The following is a 24,744-nucleotide window of genomic DNA, read 5'->3' on the forward strand; positions in this document are numbered from 1 at the left end:
TCAAGGTCACAAAATCATCAAACAAGTAAGTCCATAATGATATTGTGCATTTGATGTATAAAATATGCCAGAGGTCTGCAGGGGCTCAGTCTATGGGGGGGGAATGCAAATACTCCCAGATTAATGCGGCGTTACTCATACAAGTGTTATCACGGTAAATTTCACCTGGCTCTCTGCTCGCAGCCCGGCGTTGAAATTACCATAATAAGTAACGCGGCCAATTGAATTCCCAACCTATAAGTGAGCCATTTACTAAAATAATCATGGGCAGCAACCACTGCACACTATGGCCCTGGTTTCTGGAGGACGCTGGCTGTGCAGTGCAAATCTCCGCTGTTTGGAGACCCCTTTCACAAACTAGAGGTACACATAGGTTTGCAAGAAGGCACAAAATTCTGAAGAGATGCACTGCGTAAAACTGTAAATGTCACATTAGTTCAACCTCCTTCTACTTTAGAACTTTTTCTCCTAAACCTTTGTTCTCTTAAAATACTACTCAGTATAGCAGTGGCACAAATTAAACATGGGAGCAAGGTGACATCAGGAATTCCTTTATTACGTGTTTGTGTGTTTTTATTACTATTGGTTGAAGGGTGCCTAGTAATTAGCTTCTCCGTAGAAGTATAACTGGAAGGTGCAACGTACAGGATAATACCTCCACGCTGGTACAGAACCCAAGTATTACTGCGGAGTGGAAAAGGCTGTGTGCCCGTCCGCAAAGCATCCCTGGCAGAAAAGCTGTTGGACTTTTATACCCAATTCCGCCATAAGCTTAAATGTGTTTTAAATCAGAGCAAGCAATCAAATTATAGCTGTTTTTTTCAAGTAATTTAGGTTTGATTGGCTGCTATGGGTTACAGTACATATTGCACCGTTCTTAAATAAGTCTCCAAGTTGTGATGCATAGTTGCCAACTGTCCCTAATTTCCAGGGACAATCCCATGTTTTCAAGATTTGGCCCTGGAAATGTCGCTATTTTTTTTTCATTCCTTGCTTTCTACACGTTTGGTCCCATTCACACCATCTCGTGTCCCATGTTGAGAAATCCCATTTAATAATGCTCTGTCTGTGTGTTCTTAAAAGAATATATGAGCCAGATAGGCTTGGTTTTTTATGCAGGGAATTGTTACAGTAAACCAAACTCTAAATAAGTTAGGTTAAGATTCCAACATGGGGAACAGTCAGTGAGTGAATGAAGACCTCAAACATGTCAGCTCTTGAACTAAATCTTAGTGGCGACAGGACTTTGTATTTAATATAATCTTTGGGGGTGGATTTTAGTAATTTTTGAGAGACTATGTGATTTTTTTTTTTTTTTTACTAACCCATTTTTCACCCAGATGTCATCCATGCCCAGTTGGGTCTTGTCATGACAGATGTCCTTTTTTCCTATCAAATTCATAGATTGAATATTGGTTAAGCCTAGAAAATATCTGCTTCCACTTTGTGTAGGTCATTGGTCCATTTATACTTCACCCACACATTAAGGGGGGGGATACAATTAACCGCAGGGCTTTTTTCCACCGGGTTAAAAGAACAAAATACCCACGCAGGTTTTGACCCACTGACGCACCGTTTTTAGCTACCGCCATGTAAAAAATTGTGCAATTCAATTCTAAAAACAGGTAAGCCAGTGCCCGTGCGTTAATCATTGGTGGTTGCAAATTTTTGGGGGAGGGTTTAATGCGGTCATCTATAATAAAAAAAAATGCATTGGCATAGATTTTATCGCATTACACAACCTTTCTACTTTATAATATCTACATACAGTACTTTTTTTTTACTATACAATCATCTATGCCATGACAAACAACATTAGTACATACATATTAGTACATATAACATACATAAATATATTAATAATATATTAGGGCAGCACGGGGGCCTAGTGGTTAGCACTTCTGCCTTACAGTGTTGGGGTCATGAGTTCAATTCCCGACCATGGCTTTATCTGTGTGGAGTTTGTATTTTCTCCCCGTTTTTGCGTGGGTTTCCTCCGGGTGCTCCGGTTTCCTCCCACACTCCAAAAACATACTGGTAAGTTAATTGGTTGCTAACAAATTGACCCTAGTCTGTGTGTGTGTGTATGTTTTAGGGAATTTAGACTGTAAGCTCCAATGGGGCAGGGACTGATGAGAGCGAGTTCTCTGTACAGCGCTGCGGAATTAGTGGCGCTATATAAATAAATGGTGATGATGATGATTATTAATGATAAGTGTGTATTTTTTTGAAATTTTATGCATTACTGATAAACATAATTTATCTGTTTTATTTTTACATTATTACATGATTTCAAATAGTTTTCTCATGTTTTTAATTTTTTGCACGGCCGTGAGAGGTGTGAGATAAAATTGGAGATTTGACAGTTTACCGCATTGCGTTAAACAATTGAATAGCTTTTAACGCTTCTCCCTCCCTATACTTTCAATGGAAAAAAAAAACGCGTTAAAAATTTTATTGAATATGGGGTACCGTTAACCCACTCTAAAATGAGTGATAACCATGTTAAAATTACTTAACGAGGTGGAAAAAAAACAAAAAAACGCGGCCAATTGAATTCTCCCCTAAATAGTCACAATTTCAGCACCTGAAAGGGAATAGGGCTTTGTGATTCTGGGAAGGGGATTCTGCCATTTAGATGTATTGTTTGGGTAGATTAAGTGCAGCCTGTGAGGATCAGGGGCCCAAAATCTCCTAATTTTTCTAATCCGGAATGTGCAGAGGTAACAATTTATAGCAGTCAAATATAACATAAAGGAAAGCGCTCTTAATAAATTACAAGTGAATATGTCTTGACCTCAGGAGTTTGCCAAATAAAATATACTGGCTTTGTGCATTCTGTCTAGAAGTGGAGTATGGACAATAGTTAAGGAGCATTTCACAATGAAGTGTGAACAACAGAAGAATAGACTCACAAGCCTGTGAAAGCATCACACTATACACTCAGCACAGAGCCCGGTGTCAGCTTACCCCAGGGTGTCTGCAGTAGGGTCACAAAGGAATTCCTGGAGAGAAGCAGCCTCCGCACACGTTTACACAACAATATGATGAGCAGCTCAGCCCATTATTAGATAAATTATATATAGAACGGCTAAATTCTGCATGTAAATTTTATATTATCATTATTTTTTCAAACATGACATCTGTAAATGAGTGTTATAGGATGGTGACTTTGGTTTTTGCATGGTGGGGCTTACTGATGTACAATCAGTTTCTTCCATGAGGGTTGATGACAACGATGCATTTGAAAAACAAAAATCTGTAGTTGACCCTCCTCAATCTCAGCGACTTGGCACTCATCGTGCAATAGAAATATACGTAGCTGTATTATCACCAATTAGATGATACTGTTGTCTACAGTTCTGCAGCAGGCCCCTGTGACTGAACAGAGCAAGATGTATTACCAGGTGACAGGGCTGCAACCAGAATTGTGGGGCCCAGTACAAATGGTCCCCCTCCTTCCTTCTCTCACCCCACCCTCATTTCAAGTTATTCTCTAGCCAACATTTGCCTCCCCCAATTCTCTGCAGTCACCCCCCATCCTCGGTTCCATCTAACCCCTGCAGTCGTTTACCTACCTCTCTGCATCTTCTTGCTTTCTCCTTTCGGCTCCTCTCTACTGACAGCGCTGTGACGTTATTAATTACATGTCAGCGATGCTGCATGGAGTCTATCTGCCCTGTCGCGGCTCTCTGTCCTGGAGCCGGGCACCTGGGAGACTGGGACTGGAGGAAATTGTGGCAGCTGTGGGGCCCCGACATCTTGGGAGTGGAGGTAGACATGCTGCCTACAAGGGGGCCCCCTGCTACATCCTTAATTACACGTAGCCACACTCCCCACGGCCCCTCTCACATCCCAGGAGAAGCTGCTGCCTAGAAATGGCGCCCGCTACCTCCCTTAAATCACTGCGGAGGCCCCCTCCCCTAATAAATTTGTTTGGTCCCAAGGCTGGCGGGGCCCCACTCTGCAGCTGGGCCCCATACAGCAGTACTCCCTGTACCCTCCCTGATAGCAGCCCTGCCAGGTGAGATAATACTGATGTGCAAGGGTCTTCTACAGGCAGTTTGGGCACCCTGTCCTATTGGGAAAGGAAGTAAAAACACTCAGTATGAACTAATACTAACCAGATCAAACTTCAGAGTGCCGAGACAAAATAACGATTTGCATCATGGTAGCCAGTGGGTAAAAAAAACCCTAAAAGAACGTACTTTTATTAGGAATGTGGTAAGAGCATCTGTCTGCATCATTTACTACACAATGCTCAGAATATTGCACACGTGTGTATATTCATTATTTTATTCTACAAAAGGAGCATATTTCTCCATTTCCATTTTGGTGCAGCATAATGAGAGACATAGTAGAGGGGTAGTCGTGAACGATTCTACTGAAAATAGTTTGTGTAAAAAAAAAAAAAAAAAGGAAGCGCAGTGTTACCCTGAAGAGTTTGCGTCAGTGTAATGGCAAAGCAGAAGCGGAACTTGAAGATTCTATCGCCAAAGCCACGGAACTCTGGGAAACGGCCTGTTCTCAATTCATGCAAAATGTCATCGCGATATGGCTCATTGCTAGTATTCTTGTAGAACACTAGAGATATATAAATTATATATATATATATATTTTTTTTTTTTTTATTTATTATATAATTTTTTTTATTATTTAATTATTTTACACGTATGTATACACACACACACACACACACACACACACACAATCCAAAAACTAGAGAGCCACAATCCAACATACAGTAGATATATTATATGAAAACTTGATGAGCTCTTCTTTATTCCTCCAGCAGAGGGCACTGTTAGATTTTATGGACACGGCAGGTTAGTTTTATTTTCAGTGTTTAGACCTCTTGTATCAACTGCTAATGTGATTGATACAGAGTAAATAAACCCTCTACCAAATCACCAGTAGTTAACAGAAATGCCTAAAGCTTTACAATTGGGAACAAATACAGTAAAAAAAAAAAAACGAGAGGATATTACCAGCCAGAGGTAAAAGGGCACTGCTGGGAAGCTTACAATCTATAAGAAAATAGGAGGTTTAATTGCCTCACAGTGCACATTGGTCCAGCCAGATTACAATGGTCAAAGTGTTTAGTAGTTCGCGTAAAGCTGGGTACACACTACAGAAAATTACTGGAGATGTGATCTCTGTAACGATTTTACCAATGACTGAAAGTCCCAGTGATCATGCAGATTCCTGTGTACCCACCTACATGATTTACCGTCTGATCTGTGATCTTCATCTCTCATAACCATCTGCTGAAAAGAACGTGACTCTGTACACAGATATCTGCCTACGCTGCTAGTCTCGAGTGCGTACACACTTCCACATTTGCCCGACATCGTTCTATCGTTGATTGTGATTTTTAGGAAGTTTAGGAAACCAAAACAACAATACAATGTGCTTTGGGTAAATGGGTAAATAAAACATGATCCTGGGAGGGTGCAGGCTCTTGCAATATCTGACCAGATGGTTCTTTATCGTGTGATCTGCACGGTGACTGCATCAGTGTGTACCCAGCTTAAGTTTAAATCACTATCTGTATTTGTAGAACAACAATGTGAATGTTCAGTTCTTTTGTCCTCTTACTGGAGCACCTGCTACAACTGTAATAAATGAAGCTGTCGTACATACTGTATGAGGAAGTGAAAACCTCCCACGGAAGTTCCCCAGCTCTAAATGTGGCACTGCTGTATGTATGAGTCACGCCGAAAGACAGTCAAACAGAGGTGAACATCAGTTTCTTCATCCACCATATAAAATTTGGATACCGATGAATGACATCATACTTGGCTACATTATTCTTCTCCCCTCCAGGATCTCAGACAGGGGTTAAAAGCGATACTGCCTAGAGGGGCGGGGCGAGGTGAATCGCATCATTTTAGCCCCACCCCATGAAGCCATGACTAATTGCGGCTTTCCACTGCAAGGGGTGTGGCCAAAATGGCACGATGGACGGGTAACTGATTCATGGCAGCGTCCATCCTGTCTACTTCACTAGGAAGTCGGGAGAATGGCCTGTATTCAGGAATCTCCCGGATATTCCAGGAAAGTATGAATTGTGTACTCTGCATGGTGCTAAAAACAGTAGGCCTCTATGTAGGCCAATTGCAAAGCAGCCATGCATCACATGCAATTCATGTGTGTTTGTATCTGGCAACTCAGAAGTGTCATCTAATGTCCACAAAGGAACCTAAATTAGCCCTGTTGCCTCTATCATGCAGGGAAATAATCATGAATTTGCCTCGGCAAATCACTACAAGGGCATTGCTCTGTTGTCTTTGCACTGAAATGCATTATTAGAAAATTATAACTAAGTTACTGGACCCCTGAGCAAATTCAAAACACCTGCTGCATGAGCTACAATATATTTATGGAACAGAGATCTCATCTCAATTTGGTTGTAGACCCAGCAATGCATTTATTTTCCATTTCAGTCCCGACCTACAGCCTTGGTGATTACCGTTTCCGTAACACAGATTGACAGCTTCTGTAAAGGGCACGTAAAGCCAGTATTTGTCATTAATATGTACAGAGCATTGTCTATCAGTGAACTAAATCATTCACATGAAATAACTGAGCAGGAAACCCTATCCTACAATGATGAGCTCCAAAAAGTGCAAAACAGACAGTCTGTAGGGAGAACCTGCCTCAGCACTGTCCCTTGAGTCATGATCTGAAAGTACAGTGACCAAAAATATACCGTTTAAATGACATTCTAAAGCCAGTGCTCCAGAAATTGACTGGCTTATTTGCATAGGCATTGTTAAAATCTTGGAATGTTTATTAGCAAGGTCACTGTAACAGAGCTGCAAACTGAGCTTATTATTCTTGGCATACAGTACAAAACTTTGTTGTATGTAGTGACAGCGCTGTTTGCAGTAAATCGGCCCGTCCAATTATATCAAGTATTCATCTGTTTACACGACACCTCAAAAGCCACAGGATATCCAGAATGTAGTCAGCCGTTACCGGCTTCCTGCCCCTTTATTCCAATGGAAATAAATGTTAAATGCAAAATTAAAAACAAGTGGGGTGGAACACACTATTTAATGTTTGAAAAATCTACTATTTTTAATTGTAGTTCAATACCAATATGACAGTTCTAACTGAATGTTTTGCTATAGACATTTAATGAAGTTCTTTTTAAGTGTATGTACATATATTGTATGTATAAAGAGTTTTATATGGATAAATGCATTATTATTTTTTATTATTATTCATAAAGTGCCAATATTTTACACTGTGCTGTACATTGAAGGGATCATGACACAAACAATGAAACAGGAGGTAAAGGCAGTTTATAATTACACGTACAGCAGTATTTCCTGGTTCTGGGCAGTTGCTAACTACAGCCACAGCGCTAGTTCCTGGTTCTGGGCAGGTTGCTAACTACAGCCGCAGTGCTAGTTCCTGGTTCTGGGTGGTTGGTACCTACAGGCACAGTGCTAGTTCCTGGTTTTGGGTGGGTTGGTACCTACAGGCACAGTGCTAGTTCCTGGTTCTGGGTGGGTTGGTACCTACAGGCACAGCGCTAGTTTCTGGTTCTGGGTGGGTTGGTACCTACAGGCACAGCGCTAGTTCCTGGTTCTGGGCAGGTTGCTAACTACAGCCACAGCGCTAGTTCCTGGTTCTGGGCAGGTTGCTAACTACAGCCACAGTGCTAGTTCCTTGTTCTGGGCGGGTTGGTAACTACAGCCACAGTGCTAGTTCCTGGTTCTGGGCGGGTTGGTAACTACAGCCACAGTGCTAGTTCCTGGCTCTGGACAGTTGGTAATTACAGGCACAGTCATACTTGCCAACTTTACTCGTCTCCCAGAGGGGAAGTGAACTACAAGTGCAATCATTATGTCCTCCTTAGTGAAATGATGTAAACGTTTCATTTCCCGTGAGGGCAAGGCCAAAATTACACAATTCATATCAAGACCCCCACCTGCCCACTCCACTAAAAATCCAAACCAGAGTTGCTTCTCTATTTACACAAGTACGCATAGATGTCTGCCAAATGCATTACAAGGTGCACACAAACTTCCCAATATTTGGAACGCCCACAAAAAAAAATATTTAAGCATACAGCTGCACGTTAGCTGGAGTCTCCAGAAACTGCTGATTAACATAATACTAAAATAATAAAAATAGAATCAATGATGTGTAAAATGAGCAATGTATCACACACACTTCTGCTGCCAAATTTACGGGCCTATGTTGCCTTTTCACAAAACCCGACCTGTAGAAAATGTGCAAAATAGAAATAAGAAAAATGCCCAACAAAGTTCAGCCTATATCAATTTACAATTTTACATTTCCACCCTAAAATACTGCTTGGTTAAGCCTAATAAATGTGGAGTTTGTATATTCTCCCCGTGTTTGCATTTGCTCCGGTTTCCTCTCAGCGTCCAAAAACATACTGGTAGGTTAACTAGCTTCCGACTAAAAAAAAAGAACTCTAGTGTATGGGAGGGTGTGTGTGATAGGTGATGTAGAATGTCAGTTCTTGGAGCAGGCACTGATGTGAATGATTATATATACTCTGTACATCGCTGCGTAATACGATAAGTGCTAAATAATTAAAATGATAATAAATAAATAATCGTAAAGACAAGGATGGGATTGCAGCATGTCCGACCAACTAGAGAATTTAAGTCAATTTACAGGGATGAAAGGTCTTCTGCAAAATGGGAAACGCCTCATTAAATGCGTCTCCTCCATTCCCAACAGCAATTTGAAATATTTTTTTTCCCACTTAAGCGTAAAACTAGACACTTTAGTGCACCTAGGGACACTCCAGATACTCCCAACTCCCCCATCAGACGGTGATAGTTCATTCTAAACCAGCATTAGCCTCTGCACTTTTGGAAACGGCTCTTGTAATTTCTTCCTCTGCTGCCTTGATTGCTTCCCTGCAGCATTAAAAGTAACAAAGACAGTTCTACTGTCTTAGGAAATGTGTTGAAACAGCTTTAGTAAATAATCTATTTCCATTGTAAGGCAGCAGAAAAATTCATAAAGTTTGCAGAGCTTACAATATCTTTTAGCCAAGTATATGACCGTTTATTGCAAGTAGGAGGTCATTGATTGAGGGTTGGGTTCCTTACAGATGTAAACTACTGACATCAACTTACCAGTACTTCCGAATAGTCTTCTGTTGGTTGACAGCCTGTAGACACGTTAACAAATTATCCAAAATCACATTAGAGAAGAGGTAAGCCCTGTGGTAATGGTTCTGCTGGGTCCCACCATCTGAATTTCATTAATAAATTATAATAATAATGCAGAGCGGCAGGTTCATTGTCCAGTTCATTTGGACGAGGTCTGGACATGTGGTGCTTGGGCCGAGTGGCATTACTTGCCCTTGTTTGGCCATCTTAATACTACTTGCAGTACAAACATTAATTAAGGTCCTGGTATGAAGAGACTTGCATGGTAAATCATGTTAATGTATTTCTTTATATCCTGTACATTAACATTTGTCATTTAGGATGTAAGCTCTCAGGAGCAGGGCCCTCTTTCCTCCTGTTCTCCTTCTACTATTGAGCCACTACCTAGGCCCACCACCCAAGCCCAGTTTACTTGAGCCCAGAGGGTATATTTACTAAACTGCGGGTTTGAAAAAGTGGGATGTTGCCTATAGCAACCGATCAGATTCTATTTTGCATTTATTTAGTACAATATACAAACTGACAGCTAGAATCCGATTGGTTGCTATAGGCAACATCTCCACTTTTTCAAACCCGCAGTTTAGTAAATATACCTCCAGGTCTTCTTCACGTTGGACATCACCAATCAATCTCACTCACTCTCCCATAAATAACAGTCTGCATTATCAAGTTATCTCTGTGCAACGAGTCAGGAGAGATGCACACATAGGCCAAAGGCCGGTCATTGTGTGACCACATTTTTCAACATGAAATAACGAGCAGATTATTATCTGATATCTCAGTCGTTTTGGAACAAACATGTCCAAATTATTAGCCGCACTGTCCGATATTGCTGAGGGGTATCCATATCGTAGTGGTCATCTTTACTCTAACCTGGCAAATGATACATTAGATCATTTTCCATATTACACTATTGGGTAATTGCAGATATTCGGATTACAGTTAATCACAGTGAACTATCTAATAGTGTCGCAGAAGACCTCTCCATTGTGATCACTGGCAGACCCAGAGGGGGGAGATCAGAGCAAACACCCCCCCCCCTAGCAGCATCTCATTAAATTTACGGTGGAGAGGTCCCATCATCAAGTGAAAGGGGTGGGGCCAGCCAGGAGCAACCAATCAGAGTGGAGGAGGGGCGTGGTTATGCAAAATCCCCCACCCCACCCTAATAAAAACTTAGGTCTGCCTCTGATTGTAATGTCAAAGCCAAGGCATAGTGTTCCCCCCACACTCCCTCAGACCAAGAAATCAATTTTGAAAATAAAACCCTGTCTTATACAGTGGAGATAACATTTACTATTTGTATCACTAGTCTCACAGGTTCCTAGTAAGTAAATAGGCTACATGCTAATGAATATATGTTCAGCACCAAAAAAATGTCTGCCCCCTCTATGTGTAGGTGACAGGACTACTTTAAGACATTGTAACGCGCAAACATTTCTTTGAGAGAACAACACATCACTGATGTTTTAAATCATTCCTTAGGACCCAATTCCGTATGCTGCAGTTATGACAAGATAATTAGAAGGCATGGTTAGCAGACAAAGAACCAAATAAATATATAGCATGTTTTAAATATTAAGCAGCCTCTTGTGAATTTAGGCGGATTCACTATGCAAACAGGAACTTATCTTAGAACGTCCATCTTTCAATTTATAGGACTACAATAAAGACATGAAGAAGGACAGCAATCTTGAATACTGGGCTAAACAGAAGTGTGTGCTTTACATCAAAGCTTATCTCCTGAACGGATCTGACAGCAGGAACACTGGCACTCACATCACAGAGGAGTCCAGCTGCTGGGAGAATGGGCCTTTTGTTAAACAAATCAGGCAGGCTGGCACTATAATGAGATAAGCGGAGGTTAGCAATGTCAGGGCTGGAATCTTTTACAAAATATAAACAAGATTAAATGCAGCAGTGAAGCCACAAGGACTTCTGGAATATGGAAAATAAATCTATGCAGGAGAACATTAGTCAGATAAACCATATCTCCGGCAATAAAGGGGCCCACATTAATCCTTGGGCCATCAACAGTGGATTTATGAAGCTCTAGTTGGAAGCTCGGAGGCCTCAATGCTAGAGACTGGCGAGTGCGTTCTGGAGCTGCCCGCCATCGCGTCAATCACTGCGGACACAGACACAACACCACCACCTGAGGAGGTACCAGATGTGGCTACTGTCAATGTATTTAATTATCGTATCACCAATAATAATGATTGTTCTTTATGGGATCTACATATTGTGCAGCACTATGCAAAGTGAACAGTCCATTTAGGGGGTTAGACATGCAAAGATCAGTAACATCCTGGTACATGGATAACTCAATACTGATTTCAACATTGATTTCACTTTGACTTTTGGCTACAACAATCTGATTAGAGACAATTTCTGACTATTATTTGAAACAAATGTATAAAATGCCAGAGCCCCCACTGATGTCCAGTATACAGTGTAGAAGCCCCCTACTGATGTCCAGTACACAGTGTAGAAACACCCTACTGATGTCCAGTATACAGTGTAGAAACACCCTACTGATGTCCAGTATACAACCCCCACTGATGTCCAGTATACAGTGTAGAAGCCCCCTACTGATGTCCAGTATACAGTGTAGAAACACCCTACTGATGTCCAGTATACAGTGTAGAAACACCCTACTGATGTCCAGTATACAACCCCCACTGATGTCCAGTATACAGTGTAGAAGCCCCCTACTGATGTCCAGTATACAGTGTAGAAACACCCTACTGATGTCCAGTATACAGTGTAGAAGCCCCCTACTGATGTCCAGTATACAACCCCCACTGATGTCCAGTATACAGTGTAGAAGCCCCCTACTGATGTCCAGTATACAACCCCCACTGATGTCCAGTATACAGTGTAGAAGCCCCCTACTGATGTCCAGTATACAGTGTAGAAGCCCCCTACTGATGTCCAGTATACAACCCCCACTGATGTCCAGTATACAGTGTAGAAGCCCCCTACTGATGTCCAGTATACAGTGTAGAAGCCCCCTACTGATGTCCAGTATACAACCCCCACTGATGTCCAGTATACAGTGTAGAAGCCCCCTACTGATGTCCAGTATACAGTGTAGAAGCCCCCTACTGATGTCCAGTATACAACCCCCACTGATGTCCAGTATACAGTGTAGAAGCCCCCTACTGAGGTCCAGTATACAACCCCTACTGATGTCCAGTATACAGTGTAGAAGTACCCTACTGATGTCCAGTATACAGTGTAGAGCACCCTACTGATGTCCAGAATAAAATGCAGATCTCCCATTGTGATGTCCAGTATAGTATAGAGCATCCCACTGATGTCCAGTGTATAACGTGCTCCTCTTCCGATGCCCACTATACAGTAGAGAGCTCCTCTTCCCTTCATATAACTAAACCTTAACCCAAATGTTAATATACGCTATGAGCTGTGTATCATATTAAAATCCATCTTTGTAAAAATGCTGAATGATACAAACAGGTTTGACATCATTCTTTCCTCCCTAATCCTCTGCTCACCCGTATGAAGTGTCTGAGGACCAGACATTTTAGGCTCCCTGGGCTATGTAGCATTTTTTGTAGGTCTTTGAAGATATTGCAGCCATAATAATAAGTCTCCTAGGTGAACCCTGCCACGGTTCATGACCTCTGAAACACGTCTAGAGAACTGTAAACAATGTCTAAAGCAAGTCTCTGGTAGAAGCAGGGCTGTGTTTAATAAACATTAACAACATATAGCTCAGAATACAGCTCCCATAATTTTAGAATGAAAAACTGGGACACGGAAGTGACCTCAAGTTTCTTGTAAATCAAGATGAGTTGGGGATCTAAAGAGAACATGGTTAATGCGAGTGCTTCGGAGGTTTGAATGATGGGAAGATAAGCATTGGGAGTCAGATTTTAAGTGGAGAGAAACAGACTGTTGTGGGAAAACAGGAACACATGGAAAACCTACCTTAGACCCGTAGACGGTGGTACTTCTCACGCCAAGCGCATGTGTAAACGCCATCATTGTAAATGCAGCGGTCTCTCCCCCTTCAAACTCCATGTTCACAACCTGTTGGTGGAGATCAGTATTATTAGCGTCCTTTATCCATGTCGGCCAACGCACAAATGTTCTTCAGCGCAGTATAATCAGGGAGAACACACAAGCAATACAACCGAATAGAACACAATATTATTATTATTATCATTTATTTGTTAGGCGCCACAAGGTATCCGCAGCGCCGCACACAGTACTAACAGGAGACTATACAGGGTGAAACCATACAGAACAATGAACAAAAAGTACCAATACTTCAGAAACTCCGGCTAGTCATATGCAGTAAAGACGGAGCGGAAGAACAGGTATGGAGACAGGAGGGGAGGGGGCCCTGCTCATACGAGCTTACATCCTTAGGGAGGGTAAACAGACCAGGCACATGAGGAGCCAGTTGAGGCAAGAGGAGAGAAGGGAGGACGAGCAAAGGGAGGAGATGGGGGTTAAGTAGATGGTTGGTAAGCTTTGAGGAAGAGGTGAGTTTTGAGTGCTCGTTTGAAGGAGCAGAGAGTAGGAGAGAGACGGATGGAATGAGGGAGGTCGTTCCAGAGAAGGAAGGCTGCATGGGAAAAGTCTTGGATTCTGGAGTGGGAAGAGGTGATAAGGGTGGAGGAGAGGCGTCGATCGTTGGCCGAGCGCAGGGAGCGGGCAGGAGTGTGAATGGAGAGGAGGTTAGAGATATAAGGGGCAGTAGAGTTGGAGAGAGCCTTGTAAGTGGTGGTGAGGAGTTTGAAAAGGATTCTGTAGGGGAAGGGGAGCCAGTGTAAGGCAAGGCAGAGAGGGGAGGCAGAGGAGGAGCGGCGTGAGAGGAAGATGAGTCTTGCGGCCGCATTGAGTATAGAGCGGAGGGGGGAGAGACGGGAGTGGGGGAGGCCAGTGAGGAGGAGGTTACAATAGACCAGCTATGTATATAACACTAAGATGAACTCATAATAATTCATTATATTTTGTGCCGTTAAACTACAATAGTTATACTATGCAGATGGAAACCGGTACAAAGCAATGTAACTGATGAATAAAGAAAGAAATAATTAACTGATGGGTGCAAAACAAACAAGACAGTTTTAAATTCATTGCAAGAGTAACGCTACTCCAAACAGAGCACCCGGGCTATGAAACAACTACATTACAGGATAGGAACATGATAGAATTACTGGATCACAGAGAGGAAGAGGAGAGGGAGGTGAGGAATGAACTGGGGATCCAGACAGTGTGTTATAATTCAACAACATTTGTATCAAATGTTTATGTCAGTTACAAACAATTAAACAAAATCTGACACATGAGCAGAAGAGAGACAGGTTCATCATTAGTTTTGTATCCACGTCAGTCCTGTATTATGAAACACATATTTTTTGTAGCTTTGCCTACAATTATATGACAATCATCTGTACATTATATGTAACATGTTAGTAAGGTGGGAAAAAGCAAAAACACAACTTACCAATCCGGCGGCACCTGGGACCCAGCATCCTCCTCCCTCCTTACTGAATGTCGGGCGCGACGTCATCACGTCCGACATATTCAGTGAGAAGCTGCAGGAGAGAGGCGGATGCTGGGTACCGGGCGCCACCGGATTGGTAAGTTGAGACATCAGTATTTCCATATATTCTATTTACCTGATTGCTGACAACATCATTGTCACACTCGTAGACACATCTTCCATAGGGACCCGTCCTTAAAGCTTCAGTCAAAGATTCAATATCATAGACTCCGTTGCTACATACGACAGCTGTAGGCCAGCCAAAATCTCCCTGGAAAGCACAAGGTGGAAATTACATTTACTCATTAGTGATATCTCAATATCTATAAGGTAAGGCGTGTCGTTTTGTATGGAATTTTACATTAATCATCATCAGCTATTTATATAGCGCCACTAATTCCGCAGCGCTGTACAAAGAACTCACTGATCATTCCCTGCCCCATTGGAGCTTACAGTCTAAATTCCCTAACACAGACACACACAGACTAGGGTCAATTTGTTAGCAGCCAATTAACCTACCAGTATGTTCTTGGTGTGGGAGGAAACCGGAGCACCCGGAGGAAACCTACGCAAACACGGGGAGAACATACAAACTCCACACAGATAAGGCCATGGTCGGGAATTGAACTCATGACCCCAGTGCCGTAAGGCAGAAGTGCTAACCACTTAGCCACCGTGCTGCCCATCTGTATAAATAGTTAAAATCACTAGAATAGGTTTAAAGGGAGCTGCTATTTTGCATGTAGACCTTAATTTGCTCAAGAAAATCTATAAACCATAATGGAATGTAACCATGCTTTTGATAATTCATATATATTTAAGCAAGTGCTCCTAAGCAATGTCCAAATATTTTTGACCGTTGTTAGATGAATCTGTTAATAAATAAAACTATATTTCACATGAGTCTACATATATACAGTTTATTTATATAGCTCTTACATATTATGCAGCAAGTATATATAATCAGTCACATCAGTCCCTGCACCAGCAGAGCTTACAATCCACATTTCCCACCACATGGACGCACACCACATGATAACTAGAATCTAATTGGTTGCTATAGGCAACATCTCTACTTTATCAAACCTGTAGTTTAGTAAATATACCCCCAAGTGTTTTCCCCATGACAAATATGTTACCAACCCCTGCTTTAGGGGGAAAGGTTATATATATATATATATATATATATATTTAAAGCCATTATGTTTAAAATATACATCCACAAGAGTCACTTCTGACCCTTATGGCATTTTTCGGCTAGTCTGTAGATGAACCCAAGGAAAGAAACAGCAGTGGTCCGTCTGTGTTACTGCACTAATACCCAAAATATTACAAGTGACTCCTCTGTACACTTATAAAGACTGTCACACCGAAACATTACTTAGCATCAATAAAAGCGGATAGTAACACAAACAGGCATGCACAGCTATCGCTCATTTTTATCCAGTCACATAATCTGAACAGATGTCAATTTTTTTTTTCTCCTACAAAGAGAAAGGGGAAAAAAAAAGGGGGAGTGGAACACTGGAGCAGTCTGTTGAGCAGATGTATTCTAAGTACTCTGTTTGGCTCCTGGCAGACGGCACGGGCCTTTTGTATGTGTTCGCACAAGTCGCTCTCCTCTTGCTTTCCTATTCATTTGTGTTTCTCAGGCCTATTTTGTCCACTATGCTTATGTTGGAGGTTTGGCAATGCTTTAATGAGCAGATGGCAATCTTCTAAGCAGCCGCCTCTGAACAATAGATTACTTAATAGACAGCCCTTGTAGATTGTTGGTTGTAAAGAGACTTTGCTCTTCTTGGGCTCGGGATGACAGATGTACGCAAGGTTTTATTTTCAGCTATTTACTTATTTTCTGCGTTTATGTGTTACATTTGTGGTATAACAAGGCAGGAATTTACCTTGGGTAATGACAGCCTGATGAACTTTATATAACTTTTTTTTTATTTTGTTTGGTGAAAATTATTGCTGTTATTCTTCAATTTTCAATCAGATATTAGCTAATTTTTGCAATCTAGAAAAAAGAATTTAAAAAAAAATAGGTGTAGCCTTATCTCAAAGTCCTCCTGCTACTTAACGTTCCCCCACCCATCTGTTCCTTAAGACTTATCAATGCTTAGCTGCCTCTGAGAGCATCAGAAACACCAGGAGAGCAGTGGAGCGGAGGGGAAGGGAAGGGGGAGCCAGGGGGCGTGGGCGCAGTGGAGCGGAGGACGGGAGCCAGGGGGCGTGTGGGCGCATGGAGCTGAGGACGGGGGCCAGGGGGCGTGGGCGCAGTGGAGCGGAGGACGGGGGCCAGGGGGCGTGGGCACAGTGGAGCAGAGGACGGGAGCCAGGGGGCGTGGGAGCAGTGGAGCGGAGGACGGGAGCCAGAGCTGGGAGCAGTGGAATGGAGCCAGAGCTGGGAGCAGTGGAATGGAGCCAGAGCTGGGAGCAGTGGAATGGAGCCAGAGCTGGGAGCAGTGGAATGGAGCCAGAGCTGGGAGCAGTGGAATGAAGGAATAATGCCAGAGCTGGGAGCAGAGGAATGGAGGAAGGATGCCAGAGCTGAGAGCAGAGGAATGGAAGAAGGACGCCAGGGCTGGGTGCAGTGGAATGGAGCCAGGGCTGGGAGCAGTGGAGCGGAGGGAGGAAGGGAGCCAGCCGGGGGCGTGGTAGCAGTGGAGCGGAGGGAGGAAGGGAGCCAGCCAGGGGGTGTGGGAGCAGTGGAAGGGGAGGAAGGGAGCCAGCCAGGGGGTGTGGGAGCAGTGGAAGGGGGGAAAGAGGCCAGCCAGGGGGCGTGGGAGCAGCGGAAGGGAGGAAGGGAGCCAGGAGGCGTGGGAGCAGCGGAAGGGAGGAAGGGAGCCAGGAGGCGTGGGAGCAGCGGAAGGGAGGAAGGGAGCCAGGGGGCGTGGGAGCAGCAGAAGGGAGGAAGGGAGCCAGGGGGCGTGGGAGCAGCGGAAGGGAGGAAGGGAGCCAGGGGGCGTGGGAGCAGCGGAAGGGAGGAAGGGAGCCAGGGGGCGTGGGAGCAGCGGAAGGGAGGAAGGGAGCCAGGGGGCGTGGGAGCAGCGGAAGGGAGGAAGGGAGCCAGGGGGCGTGGGAGCAGCGGAAGGGAGGAAGGGAGCCAGGGGGCGTGGGAGCAGCGGAAGGGAGCCAGAGGGCATGGGAGCAGCGGAAGGGAGGAAGGGAGCCAGGGGGCGTGGGAGCAGCGGAAGGGAGCCAGGGGGCGTGGGAGCAGTGGAAGGGAGGAAGGGAGCCAGGGGGCGTGGGAGCAGCGGAAAGGAGGAAGGGAGCCAGGAGACGTGGGAGTAGCGGAAGGGAGGAAGGGAGCCAGGGGGCGTGGGAGCAGTGGAGCGGAGGACGGGAGCCAGGGCTGGGAGCAGTGGAATGGAGCCAGAGCTGGGAGCAGTGGATTGGAGCCAGAGCTGGGAGCAGTGGAATGGAGGAAGGATGCCAGAGCTGGGAGCAGAGGAATGGAGGAAGGATGCCAGAGCTGGGAGCAGAGGAATGGAGGAAGGATGCCAGAGCTGGGAGCAGAGGAATGGAGGAAGGATGCCAGAGCTGGGAGCAGAGGAATGGAGGAAGGATGCCAGAGCTGGGAGCAGAGGAATGGAGGAAGGATGCCAGAGCTGGGAGCAGAGGAATGGAGGAAGGATGCCAGAGCTGAGAGCAGAGGAATGGAAGAAGGACGCCAGGGCTGGGTGCAGTGGAATGGAGCCAGGGCTGGGAGCAGTGGAGCGGAGGGAGGAAGGGAGCAGCCGGGGGCGTGGTAGCAGTGGAGCGGAGGGAGGAAGGGAGCCAGTCATGGGGTGTGGGAGCAGTGGAAGGGGGGAAAGAGGCCAGCCAGGGGGCGTGGGAGCAGCAGAAGGGAGGAAAGAGGCCAGCCAGGGGGCGTGGGAGCAGCGGAAGGGAGGAAGGGAGCCAGGGGGCGTGGGAGCAGTGGAGCGGAGGAGGAAGGGAGCCAGCCAGGGGGCGTGGGGGCAGCGGAAGGGAGCCAGCCAGGGGGCATGGGAGAAGCGGAAGAAAAGAAGGGCGCCAGCCAGGGGGCGTGGGAGAAGCGGAAGAAAAGAAGGCATCCAGCCAGGGAGCGTGGGAGCAGCGGAAGGGAGCCAGGGGGCGTGGGAGTAGCGGAAGGGAGGAAGGGAGCCAGGGGGCGTGGGAGCAGTGGAGCGGAGGGAAGAAGGGAGCCAGCCAGGCGGCGTGGGGGCAGTGGAAGGGAGGGAGGGAGCCAGCCAGGGGGCGTGGGAGAAGCGGAAGGGAGGGAGGGAGCCAGCCAGGGGGCGTGGGAGAAGCGGAAGAAAAGAAGGGAGCCAGCCAGGGGGCGTGGGAGCAGCGGAAGGGAAGAAGGGAGCCAGCCAGGGGGAGTGGGAGCAGCGGAAGGGATGAAGGGAGCCAGGGGGCGTGGGAGCAGCAGAGCGGAGGAAGGGGGCCCTAGGGGACGTGGGAGCAGTGGAGCGGAGGAAGGGAGCCAGGGGACATGGAAGCAGTGGAAAGGGAGCCAGGGCCATGAGAACTAAGATCTAACCAGTTCTGAAACAGACAAGGCTCTATCTCAAATCTCCAAAGGTCAATAAATCTTTTTCATTTTTGTCTGGTACACAGCAGAAACGTTTTGTATTTAACCACCATTGCACTTTAGTTTACATTTGCTAGTTGTTTTCAACGTTAACAAGGATTTTGGGATGCCTCACCAGCTCTACTGGACAGAACACTACAATACCATCACAGCACTGACATTTAATGCTATAGCATGTACCATCATCATGTGCTCTTGTCGGTTATAAAGCTATTGCTGCGTTTCTTCTCAGTGAGCTTGTGCTTCAGGGGAACACAGCGTGATTTTTGTTATCCAAAAATAAAGCAGCCCACTAGTACCGGTTACTGTGCAGAGGCCTTACCCGTGTGAAGTTTGTATGTTCTCCCCGTGTTTGCGTGGTTTTCTCCGGGTGCTCCAGTTTCCCCCCACACTCCAAAGACATATTAGTAGGTTAATTGGCCGCTATCAAATGGACCCTAGTCTCTGTGTGTGTGTGTTAGGGAATTTAGACTGTGAGCTCCAATGGGGCAGACACTAATGTGAGCAAGTTCTTTGTACAGCGCTGCGGAATTAGTGGCGCTATAAAAATAGCGGACGATGATGATGATTGCCACCAGAATGGGCTCTGCTATATAGTCTTACATATTAAAATAAACTTCAGTCTTTTTCTTGCCACCTTGATGGCATCAGCTACACGTTGTTAGAATAGTAAGTGAGTATGGCAAATCCTCTGGAATATTACGGATTCTTCGGTTATTCCTTCTTGACCTATTATCTAGCTCCTCCAGGCGGAGACGCACTGGTGAAATAACATCTTGCATCTCATAGATCTTCCTTTTCAGGAAGTGTTATCTTACTTAGTTAAGTGGTAAGAACCCACTGTGCTAGTGCCAGAGATTAGAGAGGTAAAATCTTTAAAAAGTTCAACCACTGAAGCTTTTAACGCTCACCTTAAAAGCGGCCTTAACTTGTTAAATAAAATGCTTAATGCTAAATCAACATTAGTGAAAGGAGAACTTTCTGCCGGAGCCAACGTAGCCAGGATGCCTTCTTGGGTGCTGACCTGTTGTGCAATTTTAACGTCTTCAGCCAACGAGCTGAGGCTCGTCTTCAAAGGCTTGTTTCATCTGAGCCCTATTATGTCTGCAGGTTCGAGGTGTCTTTAACTATTGCATGGGCTAATGTAAGCTGTGGTGAGAGCAGACCGACTTGAAAAATGTAGGGACTTCAGAGCGCTCTGCGGAGAATACCTTACATCCGTGACCTGCTGGGCCAAGAGCCGCACGCACACGCACCCCACTCACTTATACATTTATCAGACGGAATCACTGAAAACTGGCGCACTGGGCTTAGTCCTCTCTATTACTACTTCAGTGGTCGAAGTGGAAATTTATAAGTGGAAAATGCATTTAATGGGAATGTAAACGAATAGAATTTGATAGGTTTACAATGTAGGCAGTATGAGAAGTGGCGGTCACACATACCGCTGTATACACCCCCACTTCTACCACGGCTTTAAATTTAATATCTATGAGGCCAAATGTGCACTTACCTTCCCTCCCACCTGCTTGCTCAAAGTCAAAGATTCTGGCATTCATGGGGAACTTGTACAGCTGCATTAAACCATTTCTGCCGACCATGTTTAATAGACTTCCCCTTTGGCCAGTGTAAAGAAGTTCCTGGTTCCTTTCTAACATTCTTATGCTCCGCACTACCCCCGCATCTTCCTTCGCACGCTCGCATCTTCTCTCACCCCTACCTCCACTTCTTCCATCGCATCCCACAGCAGCTTACCTAGGCCCTACCCTGGCATCTTCCATCGTCCCCCCACATCTTCTCTCACCCCTACCTCCACATCTTCCATCTCATCCCACAGCATCTTACCTAGGCCCTACCCTGGCATCTTCCATCGTCCCCCCACATCTTCTCTCACCCCTACCTCCACATCTTCCATTGCACATCCTGCATCTTCCCTCACCCCTACCCCCGCATTTTCCACCGTACCTCTCCCTCCTCAGAATGTTCCCCAACACTCTGAATATTCTCTCACACCCCTGACATCTTCCATTGCACCCCAGGCATCTTCCCTCACCTTTACCCCCTTATCTTCCATTTTACCCGCCCCTGAATCTTCCCTTGCACCACCCGCATCTTCCTTTGTACGCCCCCGAATTTTCCCTTGCACTCCATGGCAATTTCCATTATTTCCCTGCTTTGTCAGAATCATCAGCAAATCTTATACAAACATGCTCTGCAAGCAAAGAAGTGCATGTGTGCTGCTCAAAAAGGAAGTGGGCAGACGAAGTGCCGCTATCTCACACCAGCACACGGCGCCGCCCCGCTATCTCACACGCCGCCGCCCCGCTATCTCACACGCCGCCGCCCCGCTATCTCACACGCCGCCATCTCACACCAGCACACGCCGCCGCCCCGCTATCTCACACCAGCACACGCCGCCGCCCCGCTATATCACACCAGCACACACACCTCCCCGCTATATCACACCAGCACACACACCTCCCCGCTATATCACACCAGCACACCCACCTCCCCACTATATCACACCAGCACACCCACCTCCCCACTATATCACACCAGCACACCCACCTACCCACTATATCACACCAGCACACCCACCTCCCCACTATATCACACCAGCACACCCACCTCCCCACTATATCACACCAGCACACCCACCTCCCCACTATATCACACCAGCACACACCGCCCCACTATATCACACCAGCACACACCGCCCCACTTCGAGCCCTGACTTGTATTATACATTCTACCACTAGGTAAGATAGCCTAACTTGTATGTTACACACAATTATATCTTTATTTAAGCCAGGTTTCAGTGCCATATATAAATGTCTGCCTAGTGTATATAAAATAGAAGATGTTTCATTAGTGTTCAGTGTCAACCAGGTAAAATACATCATCATCGGGTATTTATATAGCGCCACTAATTCTGCAGCGCTGTACAGAGAACTCGGTCACATCAGTCCCTGCCCCATTGGGGCTTACAGTCTAAATTACCTAATATAGACACACACAGAAAGAGAGAGACGAAGGGCAATTTAACAGCAGCCAATTAACCTACCAGTATGTTTTTGGAGTGTGGGAGGAAACCGGAGCACCCGGAGGTAACCCACGCAAACACGGGGAGAACATACAAACTCCACACAGATAAGGCCATTGTCGGGAATTGAACTCATGACCCCAGTGGTGCGAGGCAGAAGTGCTAACCACTGAGCCACCGTGCTGCCCACGCATCTATTCATTTACCCAGGAATCAGATCGCTATGTAGATCTCTCCACACATCCAGTTGTGTTTTGGTAGAAGATAGGCCAATTGTTTCTTTATCTGAGCTTTTTGCTTGCTTTAATTGTATTTGAGCAAAATACTTATTCTCTAAGCCTCACACAAAAAAGATCATTATTACAGCAAGCATCATATAGTCAATATAAAACTATCCCACATTAGGACAGGAATAGATCACTACTACGCAGACAGACCAATAAACAAAATGTATCACCAACAATAAGACCATTAAAAATTAATCTGTTCTGATAGGTGATCATCGTGATGTTATTTTGTGAAATATTAAACAGAAAGCACTGAAAGGAGAACATGAACAGTAGCCCAATTATAATTAACCCCAACTACTCTGTACGCACCTGATGAGCATTCTTCAGGTATATCTTCTGTACTGAATACGGACAGGCTTCTTCCATGGGACAATCTAAGCAGCGGCTACTGGCACCTTCGGGCTAAATAAGAAGCATTTTATTCAATACAAGAACAAACATTAAAATAAATTGCTTTAAGGGATCCTATTAGGTTCCCTCCCTCATGTGTTCAATATGGTTTAACAGCAGAATTGTTTAATGTGTTCCCCCCACTATGTACCCCTTCAATCCTTCCCCTTTTTATTTTGTGTCCTTTCCTTACCCCCCATCCCTTTCTTCTTTCTGTACCCCATAATTTTTGAAAAATTAATAATAAAAATACTATTGAAGTTAAAAATAAATTGCTTTTATATTATTAAATGTCCTCATCTCCATGCTTTAAAATTCTAGCTGTCATTTATTTAGTACATTGTACAAAATGACAGCTAGAATCTGATTGGCTGCTACAGGCAACATCTCCACTTTTTCAAACCCGCAGCTTGATAAATTTACCCCCTAGAGAGCAATGCGCACAGGGCATTATGTTTAAAAGTCCATATAACGCTATGGGCAGTGGTAACTCCAGTGAGGCAGCGGATTTGGGGGGACAGTATTATGAATGGATCTAATTAAAAGTCACTGGATTAATGCCATTATTTAAATTCTACCTTGTTACACATATGAATAGTAGTATTATTATTACTTTATTTCTTATTTTTGTTCTTCTCTTGCCGCTTTGAGATGGTCATGCGCTAGTTACCCACATATCCAACCAAAATCTGCAAACAGAGAGGATTTATCCATTCTGCTGCCTAGGGATGCAGCCAAAATAGCATCTTTGTCGTTCCTTTTAGAGACCAATATAAACATTTGTATTGTTGTAGTTTACACTACAAATGACACGACGATTACTATTTTAATTATCATTAGTTACTATAATTTTCTCTTCTGTTGTCTGTAAAAAGCTGCCTTAAGACTGTGCCCTCTTAGTCCCTGGAATATCATGGTATGTTCAGCCCTTTTTGCATAATCACGCCCCTCCTTCCTTCTGATTGGCTAGCCCCGGAAAACCCCGCCCACTCCGTCCGTTTTGATCGGCGTCTTGGACCTAAATTTAAAGGACTTGTACTGCTGGGGGGGATGGGGGGGGGGGTGATTGCCCCGATCGCCCCCCCTGGATCCGCCACTGATGACAGCAATGTCTTAACATTCAATGTAGAAACAGGACTTCTGTGCGAACGCATACTACTAGTACAGTACAGTACAGGACATAATACTGGGCAACACCTTTGGTGCCGTAAAGCCGGCCTAGATGACACACAGCACTGGAAGAACAAGACTACAAATCTATCAGTCTGTCACTGTCAAGTTCTGAATCTCAACAAACATCTCCCGACTCTTTCACACCTTGTTCTCCTTAGTAAAGTGGGACAGTGTTCCGAATGAGGACACCTTGATACATCTGGAAAGAAGGGAGATATATTTGTTTAGTTAAAGGTGTACTCAAAAACAGCCAAAGCTCTGTCCCCTTTACCAGTTCATGTATTTTATCATTTATAGTAATTAAAAAATACATATATGCATACAATTCAAATAGAAGGTCTAAAAGGGAGATGGAAAGCCCTAGCTGTATAGTAATAGTGAGCCGTACAATTAAGACGTACCAAGTGAGAGAGGGCGCCCACCGCCCTTACCCAAATATACCGGGTTATTAATGGAAATGAGGGAACAGGTTTTGTTACAGTCATTTAAGTTGGAGAAAATATTTCACATAACAGGCTGTCTTTAGGTGCCCAGGGTCTAGTTATTTCGTATATGATCTGTAGAATGAAATAGACAGAACAGATAAAAACATCAGATAAATGCTA

The 24,744-nt window shown here is 44.7% G+C and overlaps 1 protein-coding gene across 1 annotated transcript in view; it reads right to left on the reverse strand.

The window, feature by feature from the left end:
* Positions 1 to 24,744, reverse strand: part of LOC142106904 (putative oxidoreductase YteT) — a 92,600-nt gene that overhangs the window by 27,541 nt on the left and 40,315 nt on the right. Inside the window, exons 10-13 of the mRNA XM_075189957.1 lie at positions 24,284 to 24,338; positions 22,886 to 22,978; positions 14,825 to 14,959; positions 13,122 to 13,223 (exon numbers count right to left, since the gene is read on the reverse strand). Coding sequence (XP_075046058.1) covers positions 13,122 to 13,223; positions 14,825 to 14,959; positions 22,886 to 22,978; positions 24,284 to 24,338 — 385 coding nt within the window. The remainder of the gene's footprint in view (positions 1 to 13,121; positions 13,224 to 14,824; positions 14,960 to 22,885; positions 22,979 to 24,283; positions 24,339 to 24,744) is intronic.

This window comes from Mixophyes fleayi, chromosome 11 (assembly GCF_038048845.1).
Source record: "Mixophyes fleayi isolate aMixFle1 chromosome 11, aMixFle1.hap1, whole genome shotgun sequence".
In the NCBI taxonomy this organism is placed as follows: Eukaryota; Metazoa; Chordata; class Amphibia; order Anura; family Limnodynastidae; genus Mixophyes; species Mixophyes fleayi.